Source organism: Periplaneta americana, chromosome 16 (genome assembly GCF_040183065.1).
Source record: "Periplaneta americana isolate PAMFEO1 chromosome 16, P.americana_PAMFEO1_priV1, whole genome shotgun sequence".
NCBI lineage: Eukaryota > Metazoa > Arthropoda > Insecta > Blattodea > Blattidae > Periplaneta > Periplaneta americana.
Genome location: NC_091132.1, coordinates 19752352 through 19764591, shown reverse-complemented (window position 1 = coordinate 19764591; position 12240 = coordinate 19752352). Strand labels below are relative to the sequence as shown.

General features: G+C 35.5%; 1 protein-coding gene across 2 annotated transcripts; it reads left to right on the top strand.

Moving 5' to 3' along the window:
• Positions 1–3347: 3347 nt before the first annotated feature.
• On the top strand, positions 3348–9221 carry LOC138691286 (U6 snRNA-associated Sm-like protein LSm8). Of its 2 annotated transcripts, none has more exons than XM_069813124.1 (4): positions 3348–3602; positions 3701–3735; positions 5975–6102; positions 8846–9221. In XM_069813124.1, exons 1-4 carry the CDS (start codon positions 3572–3574, stop codon positions 8934–8936), a joined length of 285 nt encoding a protein of 94 aa, XP_069669225.1. In that variant the 5' UTR covers positions 3348–3571; the 3' UTR covers positions 8937–9221. The 2 variants fall into 2 exon arrangements, with proteins under 2 accessions (XP_069669225.1, XP_069669224.1); XM_069813123.1 differs by having other exon boundaries at positions 3695–3735.
• Positions 9222–12240: the final 3019 nt, after the last annotated feature.

The window sequence follows — 12240 nt, the reverse complement described above, 5'->3', positions numbered from 1 at the left end:
TTTATTGTAAATATGTCGACAAAGAGGACAAGGATTGACAATCTATAGCAAAGAAAGGAATATTATTAGAAGTGCAAAATAATTCTGTGATGAAGAAAAAGAACAACAGTGCCTTTGCATTCCTCTTAAGAAACCTACAGCAAAGGTAGAAAAGTACTCTAATCTATCCACAAGAACAATACAGCGTATAAGGAATGAAATGAAAGACTACGCAGAAGAAAGTGCGTTGTCAACATTTGAGGGAGAAAAAAAAACGGAAACGTCCAGACTACCGAAATGCAAATGTAGAGGACTTCGACGGGAGATTGACAAAAAAGATATAATTGAGAATTTTTATTTGAAAAAGAAATAGGGCCACCGGCGTAGCTCAGGAGGTAGCGCGTTTGCCTGCTGATCTGCAGTTGCGTTCGGGAATGAGTTCGATTCCCGCTTGCGCTGACTACCTGGTTGGGTTTTTTCCGAGGTTTCCCAAGCGGAAGGTGAATGTCAGGTAATCTATGGCGAATCCAGGTGGAAGAAGTGTGCAGCAAAAAAAACTGAGGAAAACACTGTAAATTAGAATACGTGAAGATATCTACAGCAAATAAGAAAGCTTAGGAAAGTGGAAAAACCGATTTTGTATCTGGACGAGATGCGGATAGATAGGCCTACAAATTTAACGTTTCCCAAGTGCTGGCACGATAAAAATGTTACGGGAGTTTTGACTACCATAAATGTGTCCGGAACACTCATTGTTGTCCATCAGGATGGGGGCGGTGGGGCTAATGGCTTTGTTGAGAGATCCGAATTAATATACACGGCTGGAACATAAACAGACGATTATCATGGACAGATTACTCCAGCAATTTTGAAAAATGTGATGATAGTCTTAGCGACAGCACCGAAGATGCGAAATGTTTTATGTCTGACTCCGTTCCCTTGTAGCCAAGTAAGTGGACTGACGTTTTCAGGTCAGAGTGTAGCGTAAAGTTCCCCCATCCCGCCTATCTACTCCCCGCGCCAACTCGTAGCACGAAGACAGTAAACACTACGTGGAAAATAACTGCAGTCCTACTTCAACAATAATAAATGGTTTTTTACAGATTGGCTGTTATATCAGTAACAGCTGCTGTAGAATCAATGAATATAACAGCTTGTTGAAAATCAGGGATCTGGTACAACAGATTTTGAAGTGTTGAATAACTGGCTTCAACTTCTCCATCAAAATTTGGAGCTCCATAACTTAAGGATTTATAAAACGAGAAAAATGGACAAGTAATACCAACATCTGCTCCATTTTAATTGGACATTAGGGATCCTTGAAATATTATGTAACCATTCTTGGTTAGGAAATCTGCTACAAATAGTTTCCAGTCAATTTTAGGACATCTTTTGAAGTGCCACTCTTCTTGATATCTTCAAACAGGTTCAGATATTCCTATGTTTCTATTGCTTGTGTAGGGTTGTTTTATGAATGAAATTTTTTCGTTACTTGGTTGGAGATTTATCTTAATGTCATGTACGTTAGAGAGAAAGCTTTCCTGAGATTTAAAGTTACCTATGAAGTTTTTGAGCCCCCTATTGCTAAAGGGAAGTTTGATCAATTTTATATTGAATAATAGCATTCTTTTCTAATTCTTATTCAATAGGAAACTCATAAACTATTTGTTGCAGGTACTTGAGTAGATTTGAAGCTATAGAATAACATAATATGATTAATTGATTATTCAGTTGTTTGTATACATTGTAAGTCTGATTAATGAAATATGTTACAAGTCAGCAATGTTACAAGTCAGCAATGTATGAAATGGAGGGTTCCCCCCTCCATTCTACCAAATTATCTCCTGGCATAGTTGCTTCATGAATGATGCCTTATCAGTGTTACTTGTGAGGTTTCAACTTGTCTTTGGATGGTTGACTAAACAACAATCTTGATAGTGAATCAGCTACTTCCAGCTTAGATGCAGGTGGTGGCATTAATAAGGTATGAAAGCCATAAAGTTATTACTATTATTATTATTATTATTATCAGTAGTAGTAACTATCAGTATTAACGTGAAGGAATGTTTAAGTTAGGAGAAAGTTTTGTTCAGTTGGTGTTTTTTTTTATGGTTGACTATGCAGTGACTTTCCCCTCCATTTTCTAACTGCTGTTCCATCCCTCATGACATGTAAAGTTATCCCTCAACTAATTGAAGCAGAATTGCTGTATAATGTTGGGCATTGGGCCTCGGACTCATTTCACTATCATTAATTCATATATCATCATCCATATCATAGCCCAGGTTAAGTTTATGGTGCGGTGTGCTGTATTTGTACAAAAGCAAAGCCATTTGGCTACCCAATTATTCACAGAATAGGAGTGGTAAGCATAATAAGTCTCAGGCTGCAGTGCAAGCCTTCGGGTCCCTCCATGCAAGAGAAGAAAACATTCAGAAAGAGATTGGGCATGTGTATGTGTGTGTATATAGCTCAACAGCTCTTCTAATTAATCCCAGAAATGAACGAAAAGCAGACAAATTATATTCTTTCGACTTTCATTCTGTTTTGACGAAAACATGTTGTCTTTTGTTAGACAAGCAGGAGAAACATCGTAGATAATATCAATGTATAAAGGAAATAATTTACTTATGCTTTTATTTAACGCAAAATTGTCTGATGTTGAAATTTACATAGAACATTAAAAAAAAAGATTATTATTAATCATCATAATTATGTTTAATTCATGGTGCCACAGCCCTTGAAGGACTCATACAGACCAGCCGGCTGCTGGCCTCATGTTCACATGCTGAAGCAGAAATGGACGATCATCCAACCAGAATGGAGGTATCGTGTGGTTAGCATGATGATCCCCCCCAGCCGTTATAGCTGGATTTTGCTACCTATCGTAGCTCCCCAAGTGCATCAAGATGCTGGGTGAGCACCAGTCTCATACGATGGCCGAAATTTCATGAGAATTTCTTCCCCATGAGGACTCGAAATCAGCGCGCATGCCGTAACGCGAGTCCTAGGTAGGATGCCTTAGGCCACGGCACGGGACCATAATTATTTTTGCGGATCCCAATAAGTGATCTGCCCTTCCCTGGAAGTCTGCGGGCCCTTGGTTGATAATCATTGCCTTAGGCCACGATGCTACGTCGCGGGACTGATAGAGCAAAAGCGATGCGTTTTCGAATTCACGAGATCGGTTTACTCCTTGTTGAATCAAGTCTGACAGAAAAAAGAAAATTGTTGACTAAAAAAGTAGCGTTTTGTTCAACGAGCACAGAATGCATTCTGTGCTCGTTGGTTTTGTTTCAATATTAAGTTGACATGTTGGTAACCATGTTATATCTGTTGGTAGCTCTGGTCATTTATCAAATTCCGTTTCCGTCAGCGTCGATGGTGGACGTATGATTGTCGTTAATCAAGTCATCCTTCAACTCATGGAATTGTGGGCGTAACGTTAATCGTAGTGCGCTCTTAGTTACTAATTATTAAACTGAGTGGAGTGTTACAGAAAATAAATTGAGTGATGTTGATAAATTGTTAATATTTTTGTCGTATTTTTTTTAATACAATCTCCTATTTTACATATTTTGTAAGCAGTATCATGGCATCAGGCCTCGAAAGTTACGTTAATCGTATCCTTTTTAAAATATAGAAATGTATGAGATTAAAGCATGTTTATACATAAATAAGTAGATCATTATGTTGTCCCTTAATAATTTAATAGATACAGTTTCCATCATTACATCGGATGGAAGGAATTTTGTTGTAAGTATCCTTCATGTGCAATAAACATTGCAGACGTACATTAATAATATGTGAAGCTCTTTCTAAGCTAATATTCAGAATTGTTGGGTTTACTGTAACGTGATTCTGGGGTTTTCGGCATCTGGGTTTTCTATGGCATAAGATATTGAAGGTTTTTTTTTTACGGAAAAAATGGGAAAATTGTCTAATTTTCAGAGGAAAGATAGTTTTGAATGTGAAGAATTCATGTAGAACGTCAGTTGGCTTGAAAACATATAAGAAAATTACAAAAAATTAGAAATAATTGATCGGTGTAGGATGTAGGTAACCTAAAAGTGATTATTTAACACGTGAAATAAAGAGGTGGAACCCTTGAAAGTGTACGCGAAATGCACATTGGAATTATTGTTAGGCTAGTATAATAGTTATACCAATTATTAATAACTCTTGATTATATTAGTGAAACAATTTGATTATACCTGTTATTGTTACTATTGTTCCAACAGCTTTTGCACTTCCCTTAATATATGCAAGACATACCAAAAACCTAAACTAACCTAACCTGTTACAGATTCGTATAGGTCTATGATAGGCATACTAAAAGCCTAAACTAACCTAACCTGACCTGTCACAGATTCGTATATGCAAGGCATACTAAAAGCCTAACCTAACTAATTTGCCATAGGTTCCCGCACCGTAGAACTTAGAAAAATGCAAGTTGGAAGTTTCAGTGACGTGTGCTATAGAAAAGCTGCTTGATTCTGTATTATGGCTATCCCTAACTTTATATTTTTTTTTTCTCTCCAGAGGAGGGTGCGCAGGCAAGCACTGCAGCCTTAGGCTTATTGTGCGATGTCCTTATGTTGGAATGATTGTTGAAATCCATTTAGGATTGCTCTTCAAATTTTATCATTAAATTTGATTTGAGAGCACAGATAATTCTCGACTTCGACTAAGACCACACTTTTCTACGAAGACTTACGTCATAACCGAGACCAGACTAAACTAACAATTATGTTTTTTGCTTAATGCTAATAAAAATGAAAAGCTCTTTCGGGTGTATGGGTTTCACTTTGACTCATCCTATCTTTTGGTTGAATTTTGGCCATAGCGTATACCTTTTGGTTGTTGGTGTGGCAGGTGGAGTGCTCTGTATAGCAGCCGCTTTTCCACGAAGGCAAGGTTGTCCATTTGCATGGCTGATACTGCGAGAACAGCCACGAAACATATCATGGTTTTTTATATATAATAGATCACAGACACATTACATACAACAATTTTTACACAAAGATATATTATTATTTAAATACAATTTCTACATTTTACCTATTAACATAATTTGTTTTATCTTGCACTAGCTTTCAGTTATTGTGCAAGACTCAACTCATTCTAGAATATTGGTACCATCAGTATTGGTTTACCTTCCTAAGATGTACTTCACTCTGCAATGCGCAGCTAGCGTATCTAAATCATCTCTAATTCTAGTTCCTTCCATACCTCTTTCCTTACAAAAATATTTATTCAGTTCATACAAGCTCTCTTTCGTAGGTAAGCCTTCATTCCTTAATTTTATTTCATAATATTCTTTTGACGTACCTTCAAAACTATTAAATTTAGAAATAAAAAAGATAGCCAAATAATTTCTAACTAAGTCAAATATGTTATTATCTCTGAGTCTAGATAAAGCGTACCTTCCAAAATTGAATTTATTAGTCAGATCAGTAACTGTACTTTCCCTTAATGCTTCCTTCCTTCTATTCTTTAATTTTGCAATCTTCTCCGGTATTTTATTTTCCGTGTGTTTGTTTATTATTAAGGGATGTTGACTTTCCTCGTATTTCTCCATACATCTACACTTGTTACTTTCTTCCATGCATAATTTTACATCTATAACAAGAAAGAGAAAGAACAATATATACACATACATATACACTACAATTATTTTACTATTTATTTATATATTTTTAATTACTTTCGTTCACATCTATTTCTTTTATTCTATCCATTCTAATTTTTTTAACCAAAAAAAAAAAAGATATAAACCTAATTGCTTTTGCAATTTTATGTTATTAATGTTCATGAGCTTTTTTATAGCTATTTCTTTATTAATTTGAAGGAATTTTCACGAAACATATAACTTATCTTCCTCTTGTGTACTGGATGTGCAAATTTGGTGGATAGATTTAATTGACTGAGATTATAAAATGTATTCTTCCGCAAATTAGCACACATCTTCACTTGTAGAATTTGTGTGTTTCAGGGAACTCTGAAAGGTTTTGACCAGACAATAAACCTGATACTGGATGAAAGTCACGAACGAGTGTACAGTACAAATCAAGGCGTGGAGCAAGTTGTGCTGGGGCTGCATATTATCCGAGGAGATAATGTGTAAGTTAGACTGTAGTTGCTGGCTTCGCACATGTGTATAATCAGTTGTTTTCCCAGTACCTAGTAAATTGTTGTGTGTAAATTAGTGAAACTCTGTGAATTGATTTATGTATAATTTATTCTTTAACATAATTATTAATATACCCTATATATTATAATTTGAGTATTGCTTATTAATTCGGTCATGTGTTTTTCATTTCATGAAATAAATTTATTAAATGGCATTGAAGTTTATATTGCTAACTTAATGAAGAGTTCATTTTGAACAGTCAATCTTGATATAGGCCTCTTTGAACATAAGCAGTTTTCCATGGTACACTTCATTCAAGAAAGACGCTACTGCTTCAGCCAAAAGCAACTTTTAAATTCTTCATCATTTCCGTGCAATTCTTGAATCAAATGAGCATATAAATTCCAAGAAATCATTCCAATTTTTTTTTTAGTTACTTAACGATGCGCTGTATCAACTACTAGGTTATTTAGCGTCGATGCGATTGGTGATAGCGAGATGGTATTTGGCGAGATGAGGCCGAGGATTTGCCATGGATTACCTGGCATTCACCTTATGGTTGGGGAAAACCTCGGAAAAAATCCAACCAGGTAATCATCTCAAGTGGGGATCGAACCCGCTCCCGAGCGCAACTTCAGATGGTACGCAAGCACCTTAACCAACTGAGCCACGCCAGTGGCTCATTAATTCCAAAAATGATCCTCTATACATTCTTAAGTTAGATGCAATGGCACTAATCTGCAGCAGATATGAGGATCACCTTCAAATTTATAGAGATGGATCTCTAAATCCTAATAATGGAACATCAGGAGCAGGTTATTATATTTCAAAATATCAAGAAAGTTATTTCATACCATGTTCATCCTCCTCCAGTCTTGACATTGAATTGCTAGCTATTGATGCTGCTCTTCAGTGTGTTACTCAAATTTCTGAAAAATCTATTTGCATACTTACCGACTCCAAGGGGGCTATATTTAATATAATTAAATATGTACCAAACCTGTACGCACATAGAATTATTCCACTTTAGAAACAACTAAGTAAACTAAAAAAACTCCAAAAGGAAATAACATTTCAATGGATACCTAGTCATTGTGGCATACCTGGAAATGAGAAAGTCGATAATATTGTAAAACAGGCAAAATATTTGCAACCAAGACCTCTTCAAGTGATATCTCTATCCAGTGCTTTTGCTTCAGTAAGGTCTCATTTTATAAACCTATGGATCAACAATTGGCTCTCTTCTGACAAAGGAAAAATTTAGAGTCCGTTCAAAAGAAACCAAATGACCTGGAAATGTACAAAAACTTGCCCAGGCATGTTCAAAAATTTTTAACACGAGCCAGAACAGGTCACAGTGTCACTCAATTGTACCTACACTGATTTCACATTTCTGATAATCCTACTTGTCTGTGGTGTAGGCTAATAATCATGATGAAGATCTGGAACACATTCTTCTATACTGTCCATCCATAAACCACAAAAGAAGTGAATTAAAATCATCAGTACCAGTTGCAGAAGACATGGCCCTGCTTTATATATTGACTACACCTCAACTCTGGCTACTAGCAACAGGCATCTATAATGAACACCGATCAAAATACCCCTCATTCCTCATGAAAAACAACAACTGAATAGACTACAGTGGACTTTATGTTGTCAGCAAACAGCTGGATACAGTAAGAAGATTGATTAATTGAATCAAATAATGAAATTCACCAAGTATTCCTCTCCATTTTTCAATTTCACTTATTCAAAATCATCTCCTAGTTCTATTTTTCTTTCTTCATCTTCCATGAAAGCAGCCAATAAAATTGCCTTATCTTGATAAATTGTAAGTGAATGTAATCCAGTCTTCTTAAAACATGTCTAACTTAGCTTAGCTACCGTTTCATGTCATAGCACATCATAGCTTAGCATTGGTTAGCATAGTTATAGTCCCATTGCTCTAATTTCCGGCAGCCAATCGCGTTGCAGGTCGGCTACATTTAAACGTGTGCATCTTGTGATTCGCTGATTCATTTCTTAAGGCTCGATAAATACTTAATATAATCGCCCGCCATTTTAGCTCTTTAGTTGGCGTTCGCAGAAAGCACACGACATTATTTGCCGCTCAATTATTTGCTGAATTACATTGCATTTGATTTATTATCATAGGAGTTACGACATGATAATGTTTAACAGTGTTGGAAATAGATTCCTCGTATGGTAGCTCGGCAACGTAAGAACAAAAATGGCGAATGATACTACCTACCTAGACTTTAGAAAGCCTTCACTTTCTAAGACGTAAGCAAAGAGGCGGCGTCACGCTGGAAATAACAGCGTCGGGACTATAGCTTAGCTTTCTGCATGTGGTAGCCTTTATCATCACCTAAAAATTTTAATAATCCTCATGATGAATCACTCTGTATTGTTTTGTTGTTTGTTGTTTAGTCAATTATTCGAAGACAGATTTGAACCTCATAAGTGACACCAATAAGGCATCACTCATAAGGCAACTAAGCCAGGATATAATGGGGTAGGGTGGCCAGTTTCTTTGCCCCTTCATTGCATACATCGCTCATTAGTAACATATTACACTAATCACTTTGTATATAAAAATAATATAAGCTTTTAATACAGTATATTGCACTGTTTATATTTATATGAAATAGTACAATAGAAATGCGGACTTTGGTGATCAAGTATTCTTGATAATGTGATAATAATCGCGATTAATGTTTGTGCTTTCAGTGCTATAGTTGGTGAACTAGACGAAAATTTGGACTCCAGACTGGATCTGTCAAGCATCCGGGCAGATCCTCTGAATCATGTTCTTCACTGATAATGAAGCTGTGGAACTATTTTATTTGACTATATGATAGTGTGTGCATCTGTAAATACATGAGCGTTTACTGATAAAAATACATTTTTTATTCTGCTAAGTATGTTGAGGCTTGGAGCATCCTGTCCTGTTTGAATTAAAATAATATTTGAAACATTTTGTAACTGTAGGTATGAAGTAGTGAAAGAAATCCTTGTTATTTAAATTGATTTGGAGAGTCTTTGTGTATGTGTGTAAATGTGGATTTAAAACGAATACAAAGATACCCATTTTCAATATTTTAAATGCAGTATCATTATTTACACCATAGAAATAATGAGTGTCTAATATACATATCGATACCAGATGTTGGGACTATTTTATCATGTGATGTATATTATAATGACGTATGTTGTGTTACGTCATTAATTATTCATTGCTGAGCTATAGCATGGAAGTCTGATGGTTATGAAGGCAGTGGATATTTGTTTTTAGGTTTTCGATGTTGGTATAATTAATTTTTTTATGCTCGACCATGCCGAAATGTAGTAATTATACACACCTGGTAGTAGCCCTTTATTGCACCTCATTAAAGTACACCTATTCATTATAATTCAATTGTTCAGCCAATGAGAAATCACCATTGTACCATTATAAAACCGCAAGTATCGATTATTCTCGGATATGCAATCGAAAGACAATTAGCGAAAAGTCACGGAGGCTGGAAATCCAATACTGTCGCAGAAGGTTATGTTCTGTTACTATAATAATTAGCATTAATTGTGAATAATATTCAAATAAATTCAATTTGTCATCTCGTTTCTCAATTCTAAATCAATTTCCAGGTTATATCAAGATTAATGTTCATGTTATTCTCTAGATTATATCAAGGTCAATGACATTTGTGCCTCAGAAAAAATCAATACTTTCGCGTCTGCGCACATCTCACAATTCAGGTCAGTTCCGCTCCTCACTTACATAACCATAACATGAATACTTATGAATAATTTCAAGTTAGAAATATGGTCGAGCATAAAAAGTCGTATGAAACTTGCCTATAATGATAATTAAGACGCTCGTATGAAAATTATGAAACTTGCTTGCGCTCATTTCATAAAGAAACATGCTCGCGTCTTAATTATTACCATTATAGGCTCGTTGCATAATATATACTATTGTATGTTGACTTGAGTGGATTTTAGCATTTGATTTGATTGTGTTGTTCGAGAATGATTTGTTACGATGGTGAATGTGCGTAACAGGACTAACATCTGATTTACATTTCATTATGGATTAGATGGGTTAAATGAGGGGATAGATAAGTGACATGAGGGCAAGGTATGACAAGATTAGTGGGTTATTTGAGGGGATATTTAAATGACATAAGGCCTAGGAATGTGAAAAGGTTTGAATGATTTAAGTACATTTTCTCTCTCGTGTGTAGTGTGAGGAGATACCGAAGTTGCACCTAATTTTGTTCGTACAAAAAGAGTAGTATAGGTATATTATTATTTCACTGAAATTTATGACTTTATGATACAATTAGTAAATTTATTGATTAACAGTATCATATTTCCCAAAAGCCCCAGTTTTCAACACGAGTCCCCTAGTGTCTTTTGTTGGTAATATCGCCATCTTGTAATGTCTTTGTTTTTTCAAACTTTCTGCACTTATAGATATCATTGTGTGATGCCCAATATTACGCAGTGCTTTATCATGCATGCAAGAACTTTAGGACTTGGGTAAGTGTTTCTATTTTGTTGTTGCAGATGCAACAACAGGGCTTGTGCTGTCTTCTCCCAGGCACAGCTCGTACTGGAGGTCTTTTGATTCTGTTTCTTACATATTTCAATTTAATTATTACATATTGGAATTCGAAAACTTTGGACCTGTTGCAAGATAAATATTTAGTTTGTGATTTAATTACCATGTGATATTGTGGAGATATCTATCATTGTACTCTGTTTCGAATTGTTTACACAAACTGACAATGCTTCCTTTTGAACAATTGTATAATGATACCGCTGATATCTTCTTTCTTGTAGGGATCTCATACAATGGTATAATTCTTATTTTCTATGGGGATCTCATACAGTGGTATATCTTATTTCGCCCACACCTGTGGAGCAACGGTCAGCGCGTCTGGCTGCGAAACCAGGTGGCCTGGGTTCGATTCCCTGTCGGGGCAAGTTACCTGGTTGAGGTTTTTTCCGGGGTTTTCCCTCAACCCAATATGAGCAAATGCTGGGTAACTTTCGGTGCTGGACCCCGGACTCATTTCACCGGCATTATCACCTTCATATCATTCAGACGCTAAATAACCTAGATGTTGATACAGCGTCGTAAAATAACCCAATAATAATATATCTTATTTCATGTGGGAATCTCATATAATGGTATAATTCTTATTTTCTATGGGGATCTCATACAGTGGTATATCTTATTTCATGTGGGAATCTCATACAATGGTATAATTCTTATTTTCTATGGGGATCTCATACAGTGGTATATCTTATTTCATGTGGGAATCTCATACAATGGTATAATTCTTATTTTCTATGGGGATCTCATACAGTGGTGTATCTTATTTCATGTGGGAATCTCATACAATGGTATAATTCTTATTTTCTATGGGGATCTCATACAGTGGTATATCTTATTTCATGTGGGAATCTCATACAATGGTATAATTCTTATTTTCTATGGGGATCTCATACAGTGGTATATCTTATTTCATGTGGGAATTTCATACAATGGTATAATTCTTATTTTCTATGGGGATCTCATACAGTGGTATATCTTATTTCATGTGGGAATCTCATACAATGGTATAATTCTTATTTTCTATGGGGATCTCATACAGTGGTATATCTTATTTCATGTGGGAATCTCATACAATGGTATAATTCTTATTTTCTATGGGGATCTCATACAGTGGTATATCTTATTTCATGTGGGAATCTCATACAATGGTATAATTCTTATTTTCTATGGGGATCTCATACAGTGGTATATCTTATTTCATGTGGGAATCTCATACAATGGTATAATTCTTATTTTCTATGGGGATCTCATACAGTGGTATATTTTATTTCATGTGGGAATCTCATACAATGGTATAATTCTTATTTTCTATGGGGATCTCATACAGTGGTATATCTTATTTCATGTGGGAATCTCATACAATGGTATAATTCTTATTTTCTATGGGGATCTCATACAGTGGTATATCTTATTTCATGTGGGAATCTCATACAATGGTATAATTCTTATTTTCTATGGGGATCTCATACAGTGGTATATTTTATTTCATGTGGGAATCTCA